This window comes from Rhinolophus hipposideros (assembly GCF_964194185.1).
Source record: "Rhinolophus hipposideros genome assembly, chromosome: 12".
In the NCBI taxonomy this organism is placed as follows: domain Eukaryota; kingdom Metazoa; phylum Chordata; class Mammalia; order Chiroptera; family Rhinolophidae; genus Rhinolophus; species Rhinolophus hipposideros.
Window position 1 is genome coordinate 75686609 of NC_138058.1, and position 18456 is coordinate 75705064.

Sequence of the window (18456 nt, forward strand, 5' to 3'; positions counted from 1 at the left end):
GGTACCCAAAAGGGACCCTAGTGTTATACGTAAGATGAAAATATCTCCACCGGCGTGGCCCCCTCTGAGATGCCCCCGGCACCCGCTCCGGTCTCATCATCACCGACACAGTGGGCAGCTGCACACACATCCGTCTCCTTGGCCAGACGCCTTGCCCTGAGGACAAGACCTGAGCCTGCCACCCTTCACAGCCCTCCAATGGCCCAGCTGGTGTCCATCACACAACACGCGCTTGCTGAGGTCAGTTGAATGGATTGAAATTGAATGCTGTGAGACAACTGATTTGAGTCTAACTGAACAGGATCAGCTGCCATGCCGCGCTACAACGTCTGCTGCTGCCAGGAGACACTCTATTTCAGAAGCTAAGTGAGTACAGATTCCTCCTCTGCCGTGACACAGAAGAAGTGCCTCAGGCCAACCCACGTGCAAGCAGGGTGGAGTGGGTTCAGTGCTCAGGCCTGGAATCACCCACAAACCAAATAAACAGGCTGCCCTCTTCACCATCTTCCCCCCAGAAAAGTGTCTGAGCCCCATGCCTGACAGAGAGAAAGTGCTCCTGGACCCCTTGCCACACACACACACACACACACACACACACGCCTTCACCGCCCTGCTCTTCCCATGAGCTCTGTGCTAACACAGAGCCAAATGACGACGGTACCAAATCTTCCAAAAAGTTGCCATACCCATTATTTCCAGCAGTCTCTCCAAAGAATCATGATAGGATTTGTGTCAGGAAAAAGTTGACTTTCATGAAAAGTCATTAGGTGATTTTTACCTAACAATGGAAAACACATTGGCTGTTTCTACCCAATTTTGCCCACAACCCCAGGAAGCCTAAAGCTGAACAGGACATTCAAGGGGGCCCATCCCCTGCTCACCATTTCTGGGTTGCTTATTGCTCCTTCCCTCTACTCGGTTCCTTATTTTCCTCTCTGTGTTTCAAAACTATACTCGCTACTGGCACTCTGGAAATAGCCTCAATGTATTTTTTATAATACAGATAAATAATTAATAATCAAAACAACAAACATCTGAATTATGTAAAACTGCTGAGCAAGCGGAGGGGTGGTATATATCAAATGTTATAGTAAATCCCATCGTTCCCTCATAGCGTGTCAGAACACATAAACTAAACATGTGTAACAAATTATGTTAAGAAAATGGATTACAATTTAAGATTGAGAAAAGACAAATGATTTGGCAGACAGCATTACTGCTTTTCCCAAAAGCCAATGAATTAATGATCTATAAATGGGAACCACATTCCCATGCTTCATCAGGCTTTCTAATCATCTATTCAAGAGACTGATCAATTAATACGGAGCAGGCGCAGGGGGAAGGAAGGAAGGAAGGAAGGAAATTACTTAGCTTTATGTGAGTGCACACTGGGCCTGCCCAGTGACTGTATGCAGGGTCCACGTGCAGTGACTCTAAATCATGAGGGGCATCTTTAGGTTCTATAGATGAAACGCATTTTACTGAAGCTCAGAAACAAGCAGTGTGGCCGATATCACACAGCTATAAAACGTCATAAACATTCCATCCAAGTCCGAGTCCTAAGTGTCCCCCCCTCCCCCCCCCCCGCGAAAGGCACTGTAGTGGCCATGAGTGACAGACACTACGCACGCTCAGACGTTCTGGGGGCTGTGTCATTGTGGCATCTCATTCCTCCACTTCCCGTGGGCAGTTGTTAGTGTAGGCTCTCCCACTTGGAAATGAACAAATTGGGGTCAAAGGGTTTAAGTGCCTGGTCCGGGGCCAGCCCGCTGTCACAGAGCAGAAGCAGATGGTGGGCTCTGCACCCCGGGCCCCCACCCTGTCGCTCGGTCCCCCTTTGCCCGTCCTGGACAGAAACAAGAGTCGTGCCCAAAGGCCCAGTTCTTGCCGCCCGTCGTGGGCAGGGTGCAGCCAAGCGCGTCTGCTTGCTGGTTACCCTGCCAACAGCGTCCTGTGATTTACACCGCTTTCTCCACTCCGGACTTAGCCAAACACTACAGTTCAAAGGTCTGAGTCAGTCCTTGGGGATAAAGCCAGAAACGTGTCCTGCCCCCCACATGTAATTCCAGTTCTTCCAACCTGTGTGCCAAGCCCCTAAGGCTGATGAAGGCCAAGTGCTTCCTCCTGGCCTCTTAAGAAGACAGCAGAGCCAAGAAAACAGAAAAACTCCTGGCTGGGGATGTTCAGTCAGTGTCTGGTGGCCTCCAAGAAGCAATTACAAATCGAGCAGGAAGTCCAAGCGGACACTGAACCCGCCTGTCCTCAGTCCCGCCCCCGCTGCCCCACCTCAGGGGACTCACGTATTTCCAGGGGCGACAATGACGCCCAGACGTTCAGCAGCGTGAACTCCACTGGCATTTCTTCCGTCAATATCAATGGAGCCCCTCAGCAGCCGATAAGCAGGGGGCAGCTGTTCTGCCATGCAGCTCCCGGACAACCACGAACACTTGTCCTTGAACTGAGCCAAGCCTTTGAAGCACACGGGCAGGACCTCGCTCTTGTCACCTGGATGAATTCTCAGGGGCGACCACTCTCAGCTGCCCTCACAATACACTTGGCCAGCCACCCAACAGGAAACGGCTGGCTGCTTTGTTCGAATTTTCCTAAGTTGAACTGAGCTCCGTCAGGTAGTTCTAATAAGACTATAAGCAACACACCTATGCGGAGTTGCGTGGCTGAAAGCAAAGGAGTCACAGGCCAGCAGCCACCCACCAGGTTTCGCTGTTTGACTAGCTGAGTGATTCGCGAGAGCCACTTACCCCCACTTTTCTCTCCTCTAATGGAGGTACCTCTCAAGTAGCGGGTGCGGCTGTAGCGAGGACTAAGGAAAACAGGGGGAGCAGGAGAGCTGACGCAGGCCCTGCCGGGCCCGGGCTCTGTCCACGGCACCCATCGTTATTAACCCATCTGGAACACATTTGATTCAGGAAACATAAGTGATCTTTTCTCCTCGCTTTGAAATAGAGGAGGTGGTGTGGATGGCAAGGAGGAGCACAAGTCTTACAAAGGAGGAGTGGGGAGCACACCCATCCCCAGGCAGGGAACAGAGACTAGGTCTGTCAAAATGGGCTTTTTGTTTTCCTCAGGGCTTTGTCCTTCACACCTTTAGTCCTGCACCTCAGGGAAATTTTAAGAAAGACCTCCCATTTCTGCGGTCCTGGGCTCTCCATGGAATGTTGGAGAAAGAATAAAAAATATTGAGGAAGGGGCTGAATTAGACAAACCTTAAGGTTCCTTCTAGTCTTCATGCAGATGGTCATTTGGTGGGTTCTCTGTTGCAGCAACGAAATCTATGAAGATAACACGGACACATCAGCGCCTTACGTGCCTTTCCCAGTAAGGTTCCGACTTAGGAATTGCAGCTATTAGGACCAGCCCATGTCGATCGCCTTACAAAGACATGGTAAACTAGGTTAGACCCATTTTACAGGCTAGCAAAGCAAATGTGATATTTCTTAGACTATCCATCCAATCAGCCCACACTTTAATGGAGGGCCTCACAGAACAAAGAAAATTTAAGAAATTCTGAGTCTGGACTTAGTGCAACCCTGGGATTGGAAGGCCTGCCAAGTGTAGGGCACAGCAGGGATCAGAGACATTGAGTGACCTTTCCAAGGTCACACAGATAACAAATGGTGGTGGCGCTGTGGAAATCAGATTTTTTGATCTTTACTACCCCAGAGATTAGGAATGACCTGGAGTTTGCAGGGACCCTCACTACAATGACAACAGGGGTCTGCTGAGCCTAATGAGATGGGAATTTATTTCAAGCACCTGTAATAGTTTCATGTGCAACTTGTATACAAAACCTCACAGTCTTATATGAACAAATGCTCCTGTTTGAAAGATGAATTGCAAGACAAAAGCTCTTGTTTGTGTCAGCAAAAGAAAACTTCTTTAGGGGGGATGAAAGAAGAAAAGGAAAACACATCAGCTCTGGATCTCAATTGCAGCAAGGAGAAGGTATCCTGAATTAAATCACTCAGGAATCACTCTTTTCCCAAGAGAAAACAAGTTACTTACTATAAGAGCCAAGCTTGAAATCTCTGCACCTGGAGCAACTTCCACAGGCTTTTGTCCTGACCAGGTGGAAGGGGGGGAAAAAAAAGACCCCCAAAAAAAAAAAATGCTGCTGCTCAGTCGGTGGGTCAACAGTGACACCCAGTGGCCAATTCCATTAACCACTTGCATTCTCACATTTCAACTATCCACACTGAAAATTTTAATAGTATGTATCTTATTAGTCAACAGATTTTTACTGGAAAACTAGAATATACTAGGTGTTATGCTGGATGTGGGGACAAAACCCCAAAAAACAGTTTCCAGGCTCTCGGCCTCACATAGAAAGGTGCTGGCTCGGGTAGTAAATGGCCATCAACTGTGATCAGATGCCAGCAGCTGTGGCTAGTTGGCCGTCAGCTGTAACCCGTAGGCCATTGGCCACTAATATAACGGCTGTGGCTACGCTAGCAGGAAAGGAATGGGGGCTAGCGAGAAGATGGTGGCTGGAAAGCGCGGACTGCTGTTAGGCAGATTATGTAGATCCTGCTTCCTGTGTCTCCAGCCCAGCCGCCAGCGAGAATATATTGGTTTGACTCCCCTATCTATGGCTTCGTGGGTGTTCCTTTTTGGCCTTACCGTGTCCTGCGTTCTTGGGCGGGGAGTGGGAGCTGAGACCCTGCACGACAAATGGCGCAGCGAGCAGGGTCCCCCGCGTGACACTGGACATCATATAACACCCTTCGAGCCTACAGAGATTTCCCAGCCAAACCAACCCCTAAAAAGAAACAAAATAGTATCTGGAGTCAGATCCTCCTCCAGCGCTCAAGGTGACTGCACCAGAGGGGTCAGCAGATTCCAAGATGACCTAGCCAGAGGGACCAGTGCATTCCGAGGGGAATAAAGGCTTTGCCTGTGTTCACACCAAATCAAGGCCGCAGACGACAGGCAGGGTCCCTGTGCGTGTTGATTCAGATAATACGGACTCGGTACTTCAAGTACGCAGGCGACCCTCTGATGAGTCCTCTCCAAAACTTGGTCGAGCCATGTTGTCTTCCCTTCTCATGATGAGTAAACTGTTGCTTTCATAATTCTTTCATAGCTGGATTTGGGAAATTAAAGAAACCCCAAAAGAAGGGTCTGAAAGACGGTTTTCCACCGCAGGCTATGACCTTGGCGTCCTCAGGCAAGTTGTTGACGTGAGCGAGGCTGAGTGTCTTTGTTACAAAACAAGGTCACTTTACTCACCTCTCAAATGTGTGAGGGTTGGACAAAATCTTCTCTTTTCATTATGGGGCAGCCGTTATGGGGCAGCCGTCATGGGGCAGCCGTCATGGGGCAGCCGTCATGGGGCAGCCGTCATGGGGCAGCCCTTATGGGGCAGCCCTTATGGGGCAGCCGTCATGGGGCAGCCGTCATGGGGCAGCCGTCATGGGGCAGCCGTCATGGGGCAGCCGTCATGGGGCAGCCGTTATGGGGCAGCCGTTATGGGGCAGCCCTTATGAACTGGGCCCCATGCCCAGCTTCCAGCATGGCGCCTGGTCTCTGTATTTTCTGCTCCCAGTTTACTTACCTGCAGTGTCGGGTGGTGAAACCAGACCTTTAAAACTCCTACCAATTCGGCCTCTTATGCTTTGGCAGAACCCCTCACTTCCTATTGCAGCCCACAAGCTGGAGCTCGGAGGCCATAGAGAACACGTGGCTCCCGTATTTATCATGAAATTAGAAAGCTGATGTTTCACATGCATGGATGTAACTTATGCCTGTGACAGGACCTTACATCGCAGGGTGCCGTGGTTCCTGGACTGTATTTATGGATGTGGAGTGCCAGTTCAAAGCTGTAATACCAGAGAGCCACGGCTGTTCCCAACTGGATTCTCCCGTCGCCTCACTCAAAACAGTCACCAATTCAAAACAAACAATGTGATTGCTCTTCTCTCTGACGTAACTTCTGGTTTGAAGGAACTCATTGTTCAGAATAAGCTTCTGGCATCTGCCATGCTGTGGGTCACACCGCTCGGCACACTGAGCCCACCTTCCTTCCAGAACCAATGAGCATTTTGCGTATTCCACTCGGGAGGTAGAGGGAAGAGAAAAGAGTTAACATGTGTGACATTTCACTGTAACATGCCCTCACCGTTCACTAAATAAAACTTTATTAAAAACTCCATCTTAAAAGAGATAAATAACAAATGATCAGAGTTTAGACCCCATAGCTGTTTGATTTCAACCAACATCTTTTAATTAAATCTGAAATGTAGTCATTCTAGAAGCACTTAATATTTTCAAATAAAGCAATTCTTTATCTACGGTGAGAAGCCTTAGAGATTCATGTTATGTATTATACTCACTACAGAAAGCAAATCAACTAAAGCATTTACCTATTTCAATAACACAGTTCAAAGAGATTATCTATTATCCAGTTAACCAGGAATTTGGTCTATTAGAAATAAACCATGCAGTTAACCAGGAATTAGGTGTATTTGAAATACACCATTCTCTAACCATTTTGGGGAAGTAGGGTATTTTTACCTTGCTTTTCTCTGTGAGCCCTCAAAAAATATAATTAGCAGAGAATATTCTTGAAACTGTGATATTTATCTTCTGAAACAAAAAAAATATTATCAAAGGAATATGAATTTAATTTTTTAGTGTGATTGCACAGTACCATGTGGGCAGCCTGGGCTTAGTATTCCAGAAACAAAGCAACAATATCACCTTATGTTTGTACAATGTTTGCAAGTTCTCAGTCCATCTCAACTTATTCCTGGAACCTATGAGATAGACAGGGAGGTATTTTTAGCTACACTTTTCAGATGAGAAAGTCGGGGCTCAGAGAGGGTCATAAGATTGAGTAGGGGACATGGTGCTGTTCTCTGGGATCTGACCAACATCCTCGCTAAGGACTTACACCATTTCATATTTGAAAAATGAAGAGCACCATAAGCTTACACACTAAGGGCTAAAGCAGTTGGGTCTCCGCACCCTGCCCTCCCGAGGACGGCTGTGCCCAGCTAGGCCAGCACCCTGTAGCTCGTAGGGATGATGCTCCAGCAGGAAAGGCAGGGATGGAACCCGTGTGCTGTGGTCCAGAGCCTGGAAGATGAGAGTGATGGGAGAAGCGGAGGAGATGAGAACCATTCACAGTGGACGTCAAGGCAGGTGCGGGTTCCCGAGGCTGCTTCTCACACGTGTGACACTGGGTACGCGGCCGGACGTGGGAGAGCCCGCTGTGCCAGGGGTTACACAGGACTGAGCACAGACCATACGTTTCATAGGAACTCAAGGGAGCAGAGCCCTCTGGCTGGCATGATCAGAAGAAATCCCAAGGAATTCGAGCCGTAACACGTCACCACGCTCTCCCAGGCCAAGAGCAAGGGGAAACGCTGAATTCTGTCCTTGGTTTGCTTGTCGAGGCTCCAGGACTTCACTGCGGGCTCCATGGACTCTCACTCTTTCTCATTTTCTCATTTCAGGTTTTGCATTCATTTCAACCTGCTCAAGACATTAAAGCACCAGAGAGTTGAAAAATTCTTGGAGGTCTCCTTTCAAAATTTATGCCAAGGCTTCCAGCCAGCTTTTCCATATTTAATCAAAAGCACTCCGCTGCCTACTTTCAAAGAAGTTAGTGCTAGGCACCCTGCTCACCAGCTGGAAGCTGCTGCCCTTCAAAGTGGGCGATCAGACAGCTGAGAAATTCAGGGTGCTTTGCGGGGCGAGGACAGAATGCTGAGTACATGTTCAATGTCATTTGGAGCTGAATACAACCATTTAAAGGGTGTGGGGGTCACTGTGATATATGAAAAGCAAGAATCTTTTCTTCACTCTCTCCTTACTGTTTCCTAATCTAATGGACAAAAAGCCAGGATATACAGTAAAAAATCCTCTCTAGTCAATAGGTGAAAATATGTCCTTTTTAGGATATACTTTTTAGGTGAGAAATATCAAAAGATATACAAGGAAATGAAGGGGAATGGGCTGGAGTAACCCCAGTTTAAGAAAACAGTACCACATTGCATATTTTAAAAGGTAGCAGAGACAAAATGAGGGGAGATGGAATGGATGGGTGAGACCATCCAAGTTCACTCTCCAGGAAGGAAATTCATTAGTATAGCAATTCCGCCTTTTAATTATGAATGGGGTCTATTTAATTCTCCAAATTTACGACTGATTTCCTGAACAGTATCTGTTTCTGAGTTGAATCTGTTGGTGAGTCATTTCCGCTCCACAAATGACCCCTCACACGGATGACTGCCAGCTCAGGACACCCCCTGGACCTCCCTATAAAGCCTGGACGGCCGGTGTCAAAGACACACGTTTTGTGGACGGGCCCAGCAGTTGGACCCGACATTCCAAAATGGTTAACATTAAAATTTGTGAAATTATCATGAGATGTTGTCCCGAGAATTAAGAGGTGAGTAAAAGAATTCTTTATTCTCATAATCAGCCAGGGGAGGTAAGAAGGCTTTCTTGCCCGTCTCTAACGCAGGATTGGGACACTAGAGAGGGCAGCCCTGCTGGCTTTTCTGAGTGTCCAGTAAGGACTCTGCTCCATGATTTCACGGGAAGACAAATGTTTTCCGTGCATGCGGCTGCCATCTGCTTAGCACGTAAGTCGCTGTGGGTGACTGTTTCCTAATGTACAGTGCATATTGGCATTGTATACGTACCTCCCGTGGCCCCTAGAACAGCTCTAGCACCTGGATGTGAATGCAGAAAACTAGTCTCAAATGACAAAATACTTGAAACCGAATCGTGTGTTTCCATATAGGAACCGCCAATTTTCTTCCAAGTGCTGCTGTGGAATGGACCACGCCATAGGGTGAACTGGCCCTTTAGAAATCATTTAAAATTTTTCAAAAAGCAGCAATACCAACATACAAATATTTAAATGAATCTGTGCTTTCAACACAATTAGCTCATTTGGGGATGTTAATAAATTTTCAGGGAATTCTACATTGTGTGTGAATGTGAGTAAGGAGAGAGCAGGGTTCAGAAAGAGGGACAAACGGGAGAACTACTGCACACCTGTGCAGACGGAAAGACCTTTCTTTGCTGGAGTAACAAGAACAGCGGTACTCCCGTGAGTGTCACATAGGTCCTGACTCCCTGCTCACGAGAGAAGTGATGAGGGAGTGGTCATTTTTAGTGCCATCACATTTACATCAATAATCATTAATACATATTTTATTTTCAGACCTCATGCTCAAAGTCAGTAAGAGGAGGAAATATGAAAAGAACCATAAAAGATGCTGATTGACAGCGGTGTTAAAAAGATGTCCACCAACAAGGACAAATATTCCGGGAAAAACTGAAAGACTTGCGGTGGCAGTGTCCAGGACTAAGGAGGGAAGCGATGGAGGTTTCTGCCTGCGGGCTGCTGCGATGGCCCTGTCTCCTGTCCTGTGAGACTGGGCCCGGTGGCCTGCAAGCAGCCTTCCAGTCCCACACAGGCACTGCTTCTCTAGAGAAGGCAGGGAACCCCTCCTCGCTGGGGTGGATGCTGGTCCACACAGATACACAGACCTCTTCTCTACACCCCCACATTCATCTCATTCATCTCGGTCTGATTATCACGTTGCAAACTGGACCAGCGCCAAATGGCAACTTCTGTTACAAAATCTATTTTGTCTCCAATTGCCACGTGGAGGAAGGCATGGCGAGGCTGCTGGGTGGTTCCACCTTCCTGTAAACGAAACACAGGGGCTCCTGGAGCAAAGCAGCACTGCGGTGGCTGCCACCTGGGTGAAGAAAGTCAAGGTCGCAGGGCCCACACACGTGAATCCACTTATTATAGTAAAAGGAACAACAGTCTCTTCTCCTAGCCAGAGAGGGTCCAGCACACCCGAGAAGCCATTTCCAAAGTCCTTGAAGTTGTGAATGAAGAGACGAGCTCGGTGTGGACGAATCAGTGCGTCCCTCACAACTGCCAGCAAAGCCCAAGCCAGCTGAAACCCCAAAGGCTAAAGCACAGCCCTCACCCTCCCAGTGCCAGCCATGAGGCACCTAAGACCCATCCTAAGAAAGGAGGAACATACGCTCATGCACTGCTCACTGCACAGGAAATTCTCAAATGGCCCACTCAGAATGCACTAGCATCTTCCAGCCACAGGAGAGAAGGAACGAGCACGTGCTCCGTCCCTTCCAGGGCCATATGGGCAGGACCTTCCCTCTCTTTGCGTCCCACTGGCCAGAACTTTGGCCGTGGGCATGCCTGGTTCCAGGGAAGCTGCAAAGGCGGTCTATCCAGAAACATTATTCAGCCACCCACAAATGCTCTGATCAGCACCAATGTTGTATTCAGTAGCAACAGTGTCACAAGTAGAAGAAAACAAGGTTTAAGGTCTGAGTCGCCGATGCTGTCCAGCTCCCTCACCCGCCTTTAGCTGGTTCTAATCCCACCAAGGTAAGAAACAGAAACCTCACCTTTTGTTCCACCAGGCCTCTCAGGGGGAAACGCAGGGCACTGCGGAGGAGGCGGTGTGGCGTGTGCAGTGGCATTCCTGAGCGGCACCTGCCACGGAGCCAGGAGGAGCATGTGACGACATGCGTTATTGCATTATTGCCTGTGAACCGCAATTTGCTATAAAAACGTGAAGCATCGGTTAACGAGCCCGGTGTAATAAACAGACGCCTGTTCTTGTCAAAAGTTCATCATGAACGGTGCGTAACTGTCACCCTGACCTAAGCCTGCAAAGAAACAGGTATTAAATTACCTCTTTTTAGGCAGAGCTCTGCTGTTAGTCCTCCAGGGAAATGTAGATATTTTCGGTGAATTAATTATATTCTTCAAACCTTCATAAAGGTTAAAACTTAGAAATATTAAGTGCCATGTAATTCTTTAATGAATAACATCACGATGACTGAAACCCTGGACTTCAGGGGCAGACAGATCTCATCTCCAGTCTAGACCCCATCACTGAGCAGCACCAATACGCTTGCTGAGCCCCAGGTATGTGGTCTGTGAAACCGGGACACAGTTATCCATACAGCCCTTCACAGAGCGCCTGGCAGACAGCAAACACTCACTAAATTGTGGTTACCATTATCATTATTCCTGTAACAAATTACATAGTTAAGTTTCATATAAATGAAAAGTGGGCACTGGAAGGAGATGGGTCCATATGTTCCACCAACAGATAGTGTGGAGGAGATTTATGCAAAGGAAACACGACAATAAAAGACAGGCTGTAACTCCTTCTGTAAATTGCACCACCATAGTTAACAAAAGAGATGGTTTCATAATACTGGGGTAGGTAGAAAACAGGAGAGAAGATGTGCCTTGATAACATGCGGGCTGATTAACTCGGCTCAGTCTGTATTCTGTGAAATACGGTAAACCCGCCTCCTCCTCTGTGCCTGAACAACCAGCCACTGCCGCCTTTCCTTCTCTGGCTTCACAGAAGCAGATATCAAGGAGAAATGTGGGGCTTGGGAGTCTTTCCTTCCAGGAAAAGTGGAATGCAGGATGTTTGCTCTGGGGGAAAAAAAGTCTAATTTCATTAACTTGCGGTCATTTTTTTAACAAACCCACTTGAATGAGTTCAGTGGGTGGTGTGGCAAGCCTCTTCCTGAGTAGGAAACACATTTCTTGGATTCTAAAGGCCTAATTGTTTTAAACCTTCTGTCTCACCCCTTAAATCATTCACTCATCCTTTAACCAACCAACCACTATTCACTTTGCAACAACTATTGCCAAACATTGGGGGAAATTACCTGGTGCGGGTAGGGACTCAGATGGGACATAGTCTCACTGCAGTCTAGTGAGTACAGACTGGTCCTACGTTTCCTGTGAGAGCCCCTCACCGACACTTTTGTATTTACATCTCTACCGCTGAGGCCAGAAATACTTCTAATGAGTACAAAACAAATTACATGTGCCAGGTAAAGGAAGGAAAGCGGGAGGGAGGGAGAAAAGGAAGGAGAGATAAAAGAAAGGGGGGGAGAAGAAAGGAAGGGAGGAGGAGGGGAAGGGAGGGGAGGAAAAAGGACAGGAGGGGAAAGGAGGGGAAGGGAAAGGCCTTTTCTTCGAATTTCTTTAGTAGACACAGGAGCCTACCTGGGAGCATTCTGCTAACCCTGAAGTGAAACTAGGATTCCAAGACACTTTGGGCTGCTCGGACACGATAGAAATAAAGATGCTTCCCCCTTCCACTTCTTCAAAGAAAATGGCAAATACTTACATGTGTTAACGAGTGCCTGCCGTATCATACTGGTATTTGACTTTGTGGACTCAAGTTGCAGGTGAGAAGTGAGAGCCCCACAGAAAGTCCCTGCTCCCACCTTGTGGCAGCGCCGTGGGGAGAGGGGGCTGCAGGGGCTGGTGAGGACGGAGGCTGGAAGAGACCCCAGAGGGCAGACCCAGTGCTGGAGGCACTTGTGAGCACAAGAGAGGTAGGAGAGGCCCATGAATGCCGTGGTTTCAGCAAAAGTGGGTGCAGTGTGTCCACAAGGGGAACGCAGCACCATTTCTTGAGGAGACTGATCCAGGAGGGAGTGAGAGAGATGATTTCCAGGACTGCAGCAAGTGTGATGAAGAAAGCTGCCAAAGCTTCAGCCAACGTGAGTTAGCTAGCAAAAGCTTTGAGCAGCCAAACTTGGGTGACATGGGGGAATCTTTGTATAACCAACACTTAAATCCATGTTGTCTGGTGTTCAATCTGATTCCTGTAACTCTGAGGAGCTCCTTGTCCTAAATTTCCATTTTCCCAGAGGGCTTGGGCAGCAGGGTGAGCTGACCCAGTGTGTGCCCAGAGGACTAGCTGACCGGGAGCTGCCCAGGTCTGGCCCTCCCACTGTCTGAAGCAGGGGGTAGGAAACTGTGTTCAGCAGGAGCAGGGGAGGCTACAGTAGAAGGTGGGATGGTCCCCGTGTCACCACAGAGTCACTGTGTGGCCTTGGGCATCTCCCTCACCAAGGTGGGCTTTCATTCCCTGTATGTCTCCTGGGCGGAGGCTGCTCTGAAGACCTGCATGAAAATAACTTGCATAGAGAGCCTTACATCTCAAGTGGGCAAGAAATAGCTCCCTTGATTTTTATTCATTCACTCATCCAAATTCTGACTTCTACCCCTGCCAGGCAAGGTATCGATATTTCACCTGTTGTCATTAGACACATCCTCCCTTGATCATGCAAAGCCCCAGGGTCTCACGCAGGGCCAAGGCATCCTCAGCCAGCCCTGGTGCCATGGGGATGCTTGGTGACCCAGGCAGTGTGGGACTCCAGGTCTGGCCTCTGATTCTACACCATAGCTGAGCTACCGGGAGTCTGACAAGTCAAAGAACTCGGCTCCTCAGGGTCTTCCCTTTCTAGTTGCATCAAGCAACTGTGCCCATTGAAGTTGCCACCATCCCAGGTGACAGCTATTGTCCAAGGGGACATCTGCTGAGAGGCCTGGGGTCACTGCTCTCTCTCCAAATCCCATCCATCCCTTCTCTGGCCTGGGGAAAGCAGCCCCCTCCATCCAGGACCAAAGTCCGCTCTGCAGTTTCCAAACTTTCTATCTCATCCACACATTAATTCCCACCAGTGGGACTTGGTCTTCAGTGGCCTCCATAACTGGCCGCCTTGTCTGTTAGCTGTGGAGTGACGAGCAGCGGGGAGCTACCCAGCTGGGCTCCTTAAAGACAATGCTGGTCTTTGCTTGAAACTTAAAAAAATACCAGCAGTTTCACAACTTAGGTCTGGTTATTAAATGGGTTACCAAAAAAATTTTTTTTTTAATTTTTCAAAACAGCAAGTTGGGAACTCCACAAATCAGCTGACCACACTCTTCAAAATGTCCATGATGAAAGTCCAAGAAGCTGAAGAACTGTCCTCGATTTAAAAAGACTGAAGTGACCTGGTCGCCAAGGGCCCTGCATGGCTGTTCACTGGTGTTTTAAGCCAGGCTTAAAGGACAGTATCAGATCGAGAGGGGACATGCTGGTTGTAAATAGTTGTACTGTAACCGTGTGTGATAGACTAACGCCCCACACCCCTAAGATGGTCAAGTCCTCAGCACCTGTGGAGATAGACGTGGCTTGCATGGCCGGAGGGAAGGAAGGCTGCAGGTGCTAAATCAACTGACCCTCAATTGGGTTCTTTTCCTGGGTGACCCAGGTGGGCCCAATGTAATCACCAGGGTACTTAAAGGAAGGAAGAGGCAGGAGGGACAGTCAGTGACGGGCAATGTGATAACGGAAGGACTCCATCAGCCACTGCTGGCTTTGAAGGTGGAAGGGGCAGTGAGCTGAGGGTCGCAGGGCAGGCACGAGAGGCCAGGGACGAGTTTCCTCCTGGGGCCCCCGGAAGGCGCGCAGCCCAGCTAACACCTGTTCTGAGCCCAGGGAGACCCATTGCAGACTTGAGACCTCCAGAACTGCATGAGAACGAATCTGTGTTGTTTTCAGCCACCAAGTGGCTGTTTGTCACAACAGAAAAAGAAAATAATAGGCCAAGTGTAGTAGTTCTGTTGTGATTATGTTGGAGGACGTTCTCGTTCTTGGAAAGTGTGTGTGGAAGTATTTAGGACTAAAAGGTCAGTTCTCTGCCCTGTCTCACAAAAGGTCCAGCAAAACAAAAAATAATTGCCTATATACATGCACATACACATATATACACATATATATGGGATCAGACCCAAGTCTGATAATATGGTAACAACTAGTCGATCTCAGTAAACGGATGTGACCGTCCATTATGCCACCAACTTTCCAGGGGTGTCTAAGATCTTTCAGAATAAAAGCTTGGGGATAAATACAGAAAAACAAGGAAAGATTGTAAGATCGTGTCCGAGTTCAGGCAGAAGGAGGATTTTAATTGATTATTCAAGTCTATCAGAGGCCACGGAAAAGAGCGGTGACCCCTACTGGGTATCCGAAGATCCTAGACAATCTAATAAATAGGGGGGAAGTGATTAGACACCCCGATCCCCTCAAACCTCCGCTCCCCAGCAGAAATCAGAAGCTTTGTTCTCTGGAGAGGAGTAGAGTGTTTTGGGTCTGGGAGCACCAGGCAACGTGAGGGAGAGCTATCTCACAGGACCTGAGTGAGAGTCTGCCCAACGGGCACTGAGGGCCCACTTTCTCCCCCACGCAGCCCTAAACCCTGGCAGCCAGGCTCACACATTCTGAAGAATCTGACCAGCCCAGGGAAGACCTCACACCTCTGCTGGTGGGGGTCTCCTCCAAACTGGTCATCGAGACCAGCCTACAGTGAAGACTACCCATGAGCACATAGCTTCCAATCATCACTTTAGTGCTACACCCTGAAACATAAGGTCATCGGACATTTGGGAAAGACAGTCCAAAATAGTACAGACTTTGTTTTGCAAACACTGAAAACACCCCCTAAGATCTTATTTAATAGTACCAGACAAAACAAAAAGATAATGCATCCATGAAAGGGACAAAATTTTTTTTTAAACTAGGAATATATAGAGAAGGAAAATTTTGAAGAACAAAAGTATTCTGATAACAGAAAAAATAGCTCTCGGAAATTGATAATATGGAGGCAGAAAAAATTTAAATTCAACAAAAGGATTAGGAGAGGGTGGAGAAAACCTCACAGCAGGGTGGCTGCTGTTCTCCTGTTTCCATGGTAACCAGCCACCTTCCCAACTGCCTATTTCAACATGACCACAGTCTACATGCTCTGCCTGGGGGCTGACAAGTCACTGTCTAGGGAATCAGGAGTCTTCAGGCAGCGCAAGGAGCAAGCATGAGGCCACCCAAGGACCAGGCTCAGTGACAGATGAAGTGTGAAAACCAGATCCAAGGTTCTGGGGGGTGAGGAGATGCTGGAGCAGGGTGCTGGGGGACCAGCCACAAAGCTTCTCTACGGTGTCGGGGCAGAGGTGGGCATGCTGAGGGCGAGGGGGGCCTGCCTTCAGCCCCTAGAGGAGAGTGGGGGCAGCGGGGACAGCAGCTTACTTAGGTAGCTCTTCTGTCTCTCTGCCCATCTGATCAGACCCATTTTGGTTTTAAGGTTTAACCATCAAAGGTCCACATGATTTCAGCATTTTCATCCCAATATCATAGGACATTTTAAAAATAAACATTCCCTTAAAGCACAGCATCTAAAAAATATATATTGATTAACCGACATGTCTCCATTCTAACTGGGTTGCAATGGCAGCTTACTCTCTGGGACCCTTCACACGGGGACACAGTTTCCCTTTTCACTGGTATCTGATCAGAAACATACGTTTAGAGTTTCTCATCGGCGCCTGGGATTTTGATTGGCCATGCCAAAAATAAAGTGGCCAGTGTCATCTTCACATGTGGGCATATTTCCTCTTACATCCATGTGTGATCATTAATATTTCCACTTAACAAGAATCTGTCATTAATAAATATCACAGTCCCTTCATAACTGTTTTTTCAATTAAAAACCATTTTAATTTGTCAAGTTTTAATTTGTAAAGAATTACAGCAATGTCCATATTAAGTAAAAGCTATTAGCAATTTCATAATTGCAGAGGTAATGACAAGAACAATTCAAAGCTAAAAAATTAGCATTGCTTCGTAAGCGACACTTAAATTTCACTTACTTGACATTTCCTTAGTAGTCTCTCATTTTAGACAGTGCAAGACTGTGATATTGAAAATGAGTACTGCAGCCACTGAACTTTGAAAATCCCTCTCTGGCCCTCCGCCTGCCTGTGACACATGGCGGGTACAGGGTCACCTACGTCCCTTCCGATGCCAGCAGTCAGCACGTCTCTTACTACTCCCTCTCTGGGTCTTTCCACGTCTCCCCCGTTTTCTCAATGCTGAGGCCTGAAGGTGAAAGCCAGTTTTCGTGGGGTGAGATTTGCCCTGTGAGAACAGGCAGACAGCAGGCTCCCCCGCCAAGCAACCCCCACTAGCCCTGGCCGAGCACTGCCAGATTGAGCGAACAAGACACAGGACCCCGACAAAGGATGTGGGCTCGTTCTAAAAATTACTCACTGCTTATCTGAAATCCAAACTTAACTAGATGCCTGCATTTTATCCAGACCAAGACTTTTGCCATTAAAAATAATGCTGGACTGTCTGCTTCAGCCATGAGAAAGTAACAGGTCCAGACCTCCACCTGGGCCATAAACAGCTAGAAAGCCAGGCAGACAGTGGGAAACGGTGTATCTGACGTTGGACAAGAACAGGAGTGTTTCCTGAGAGGGGAGACCAAGCTGGGGAGAGGGAGCCCCACAGCACAACAGCCAGACGGGAGTGGGGGTGCAGAGAGAACCAGGGCCGGGGAAGTTTGCGATGGGCCGAGGCTGAACCCCAGAAGTCCACCCCCAGGTGTCCTGGACGGCTTGACCACGCACCCACCTGCGTGCACAGGGGCAATTCCTAAAGGCCAGGGAAAGACGACACCCATGGAGCTGCTTTTCTCTCCAGACCACAGGAGGCCAGAAGAGGAGACCCACTGGTGGGAGAGGACGCTTTGTAGAAGACAGAGGGTGTCATTCGGGAGCACCCAGAGTCCCGAGCAGCCCAGGGCCCACTGGCCCTCTCACCCTGACTTCCAACGGAGGAGGCCCCAGGGCCCAGCTCCATGGCTGACACAGCAGGAGTTTCCTGAGTGTTTGGGGAGAGGGAGGGAGAGAGAAGTAGGGAAGAAGGGAAGGAAGAAGGGCAGGACAGGATGGGAGATTTGTGTATGACCCTGACAAGCACAGCTCAGACTCCTGATTTAAGGGATGGGGTATCAAGGGACAGGACAGGACACCTGCCTCCTCCCAGGAAAGGGCTAAGCTGAAGGAGGACATTGCAAATGCCCCAGGCCACAAGTGACAGCATGGCACTCCTACCTTCCTGGACCCCCTGAGTCACTGCTGTTTGGCCAACAGCTTAGCGTGGAGGGACGAGAAGCGCACTGAGAATCCAGATTCGCACCAGGCCAGTGAGCAGACCCGGGCACCCACTGAGCCGCTGCTACGTGCCACGTACTCTTCTAAGTACTTGGGATCCGTGAGGTTAAAACAAAACAAACAGAAATAAAAAACAGACAAGCTCCCTTCTACTGTGCAGTTTACAGCCTAGTGGGGATAGACCTAGCATTTTCTCATTGAAAAGATGGGAATGAGAGTTGTTTCCACAGGTCATGGTAAAGACTGGGCTTGCACGTCTCCTCCAGACACCAATTTCCTCAAGAGTAGGACCTGTCATCCTGCAACAAGCAGCTGCGTGTCCTACTATGTGCCCGGCGCCAGGCTGGGATGCTGGGGAACAGAAGCCAGCATGGTGCCCTCATAGCCGTCAGTGGGAAGAGCCTGCGGTTTGGGCAGGGACTGGCCCTGCTCTTACCTTCCTTCTTCCAGGCTCTCCCTAATTGCATATAACGTGCTGGAAGCCCTTACCTGTCCCAGACACCATTTTCACTGCATCTTAGAGATGACCTACGTTCAGTGTAACGACAGCCCCGTGAGGAAGCAACTGTGGTCACGTCCATGTCACAGGAGGACACAAGGACAGAAAGGCTGACCAC

At 48.6% G+C, this 18456-nt stretch overlaps 1 protein-coding gene across 1 annotated transcript in view; it reads right to left on the reverse strand.

Annotated features, from left to right (window-relative positions):
• Window positions 1-2296: 2296 nt before the first annotated feature.
• Window positions 2297-18456, reverse strand: part of DCDC2C (doublecortin domain containing 2C) — a gene marked incomplete at both ends in the record, with an annotated part of 118232 nt that continues 102072 nt past the window's right edge. The window contains 2 exons of the mRNA XM_081068860.1: window positions 2297-2505; window positions 2790-2821. Of these exons, the coding sequence (XP_080924986.1) occupies window positions 2297-2505; window positions 2790-2821 (241 nt within the window). The remainder of the gene's footprint in view (window positions 2506-2789; window positions 2822-18456) is intronic.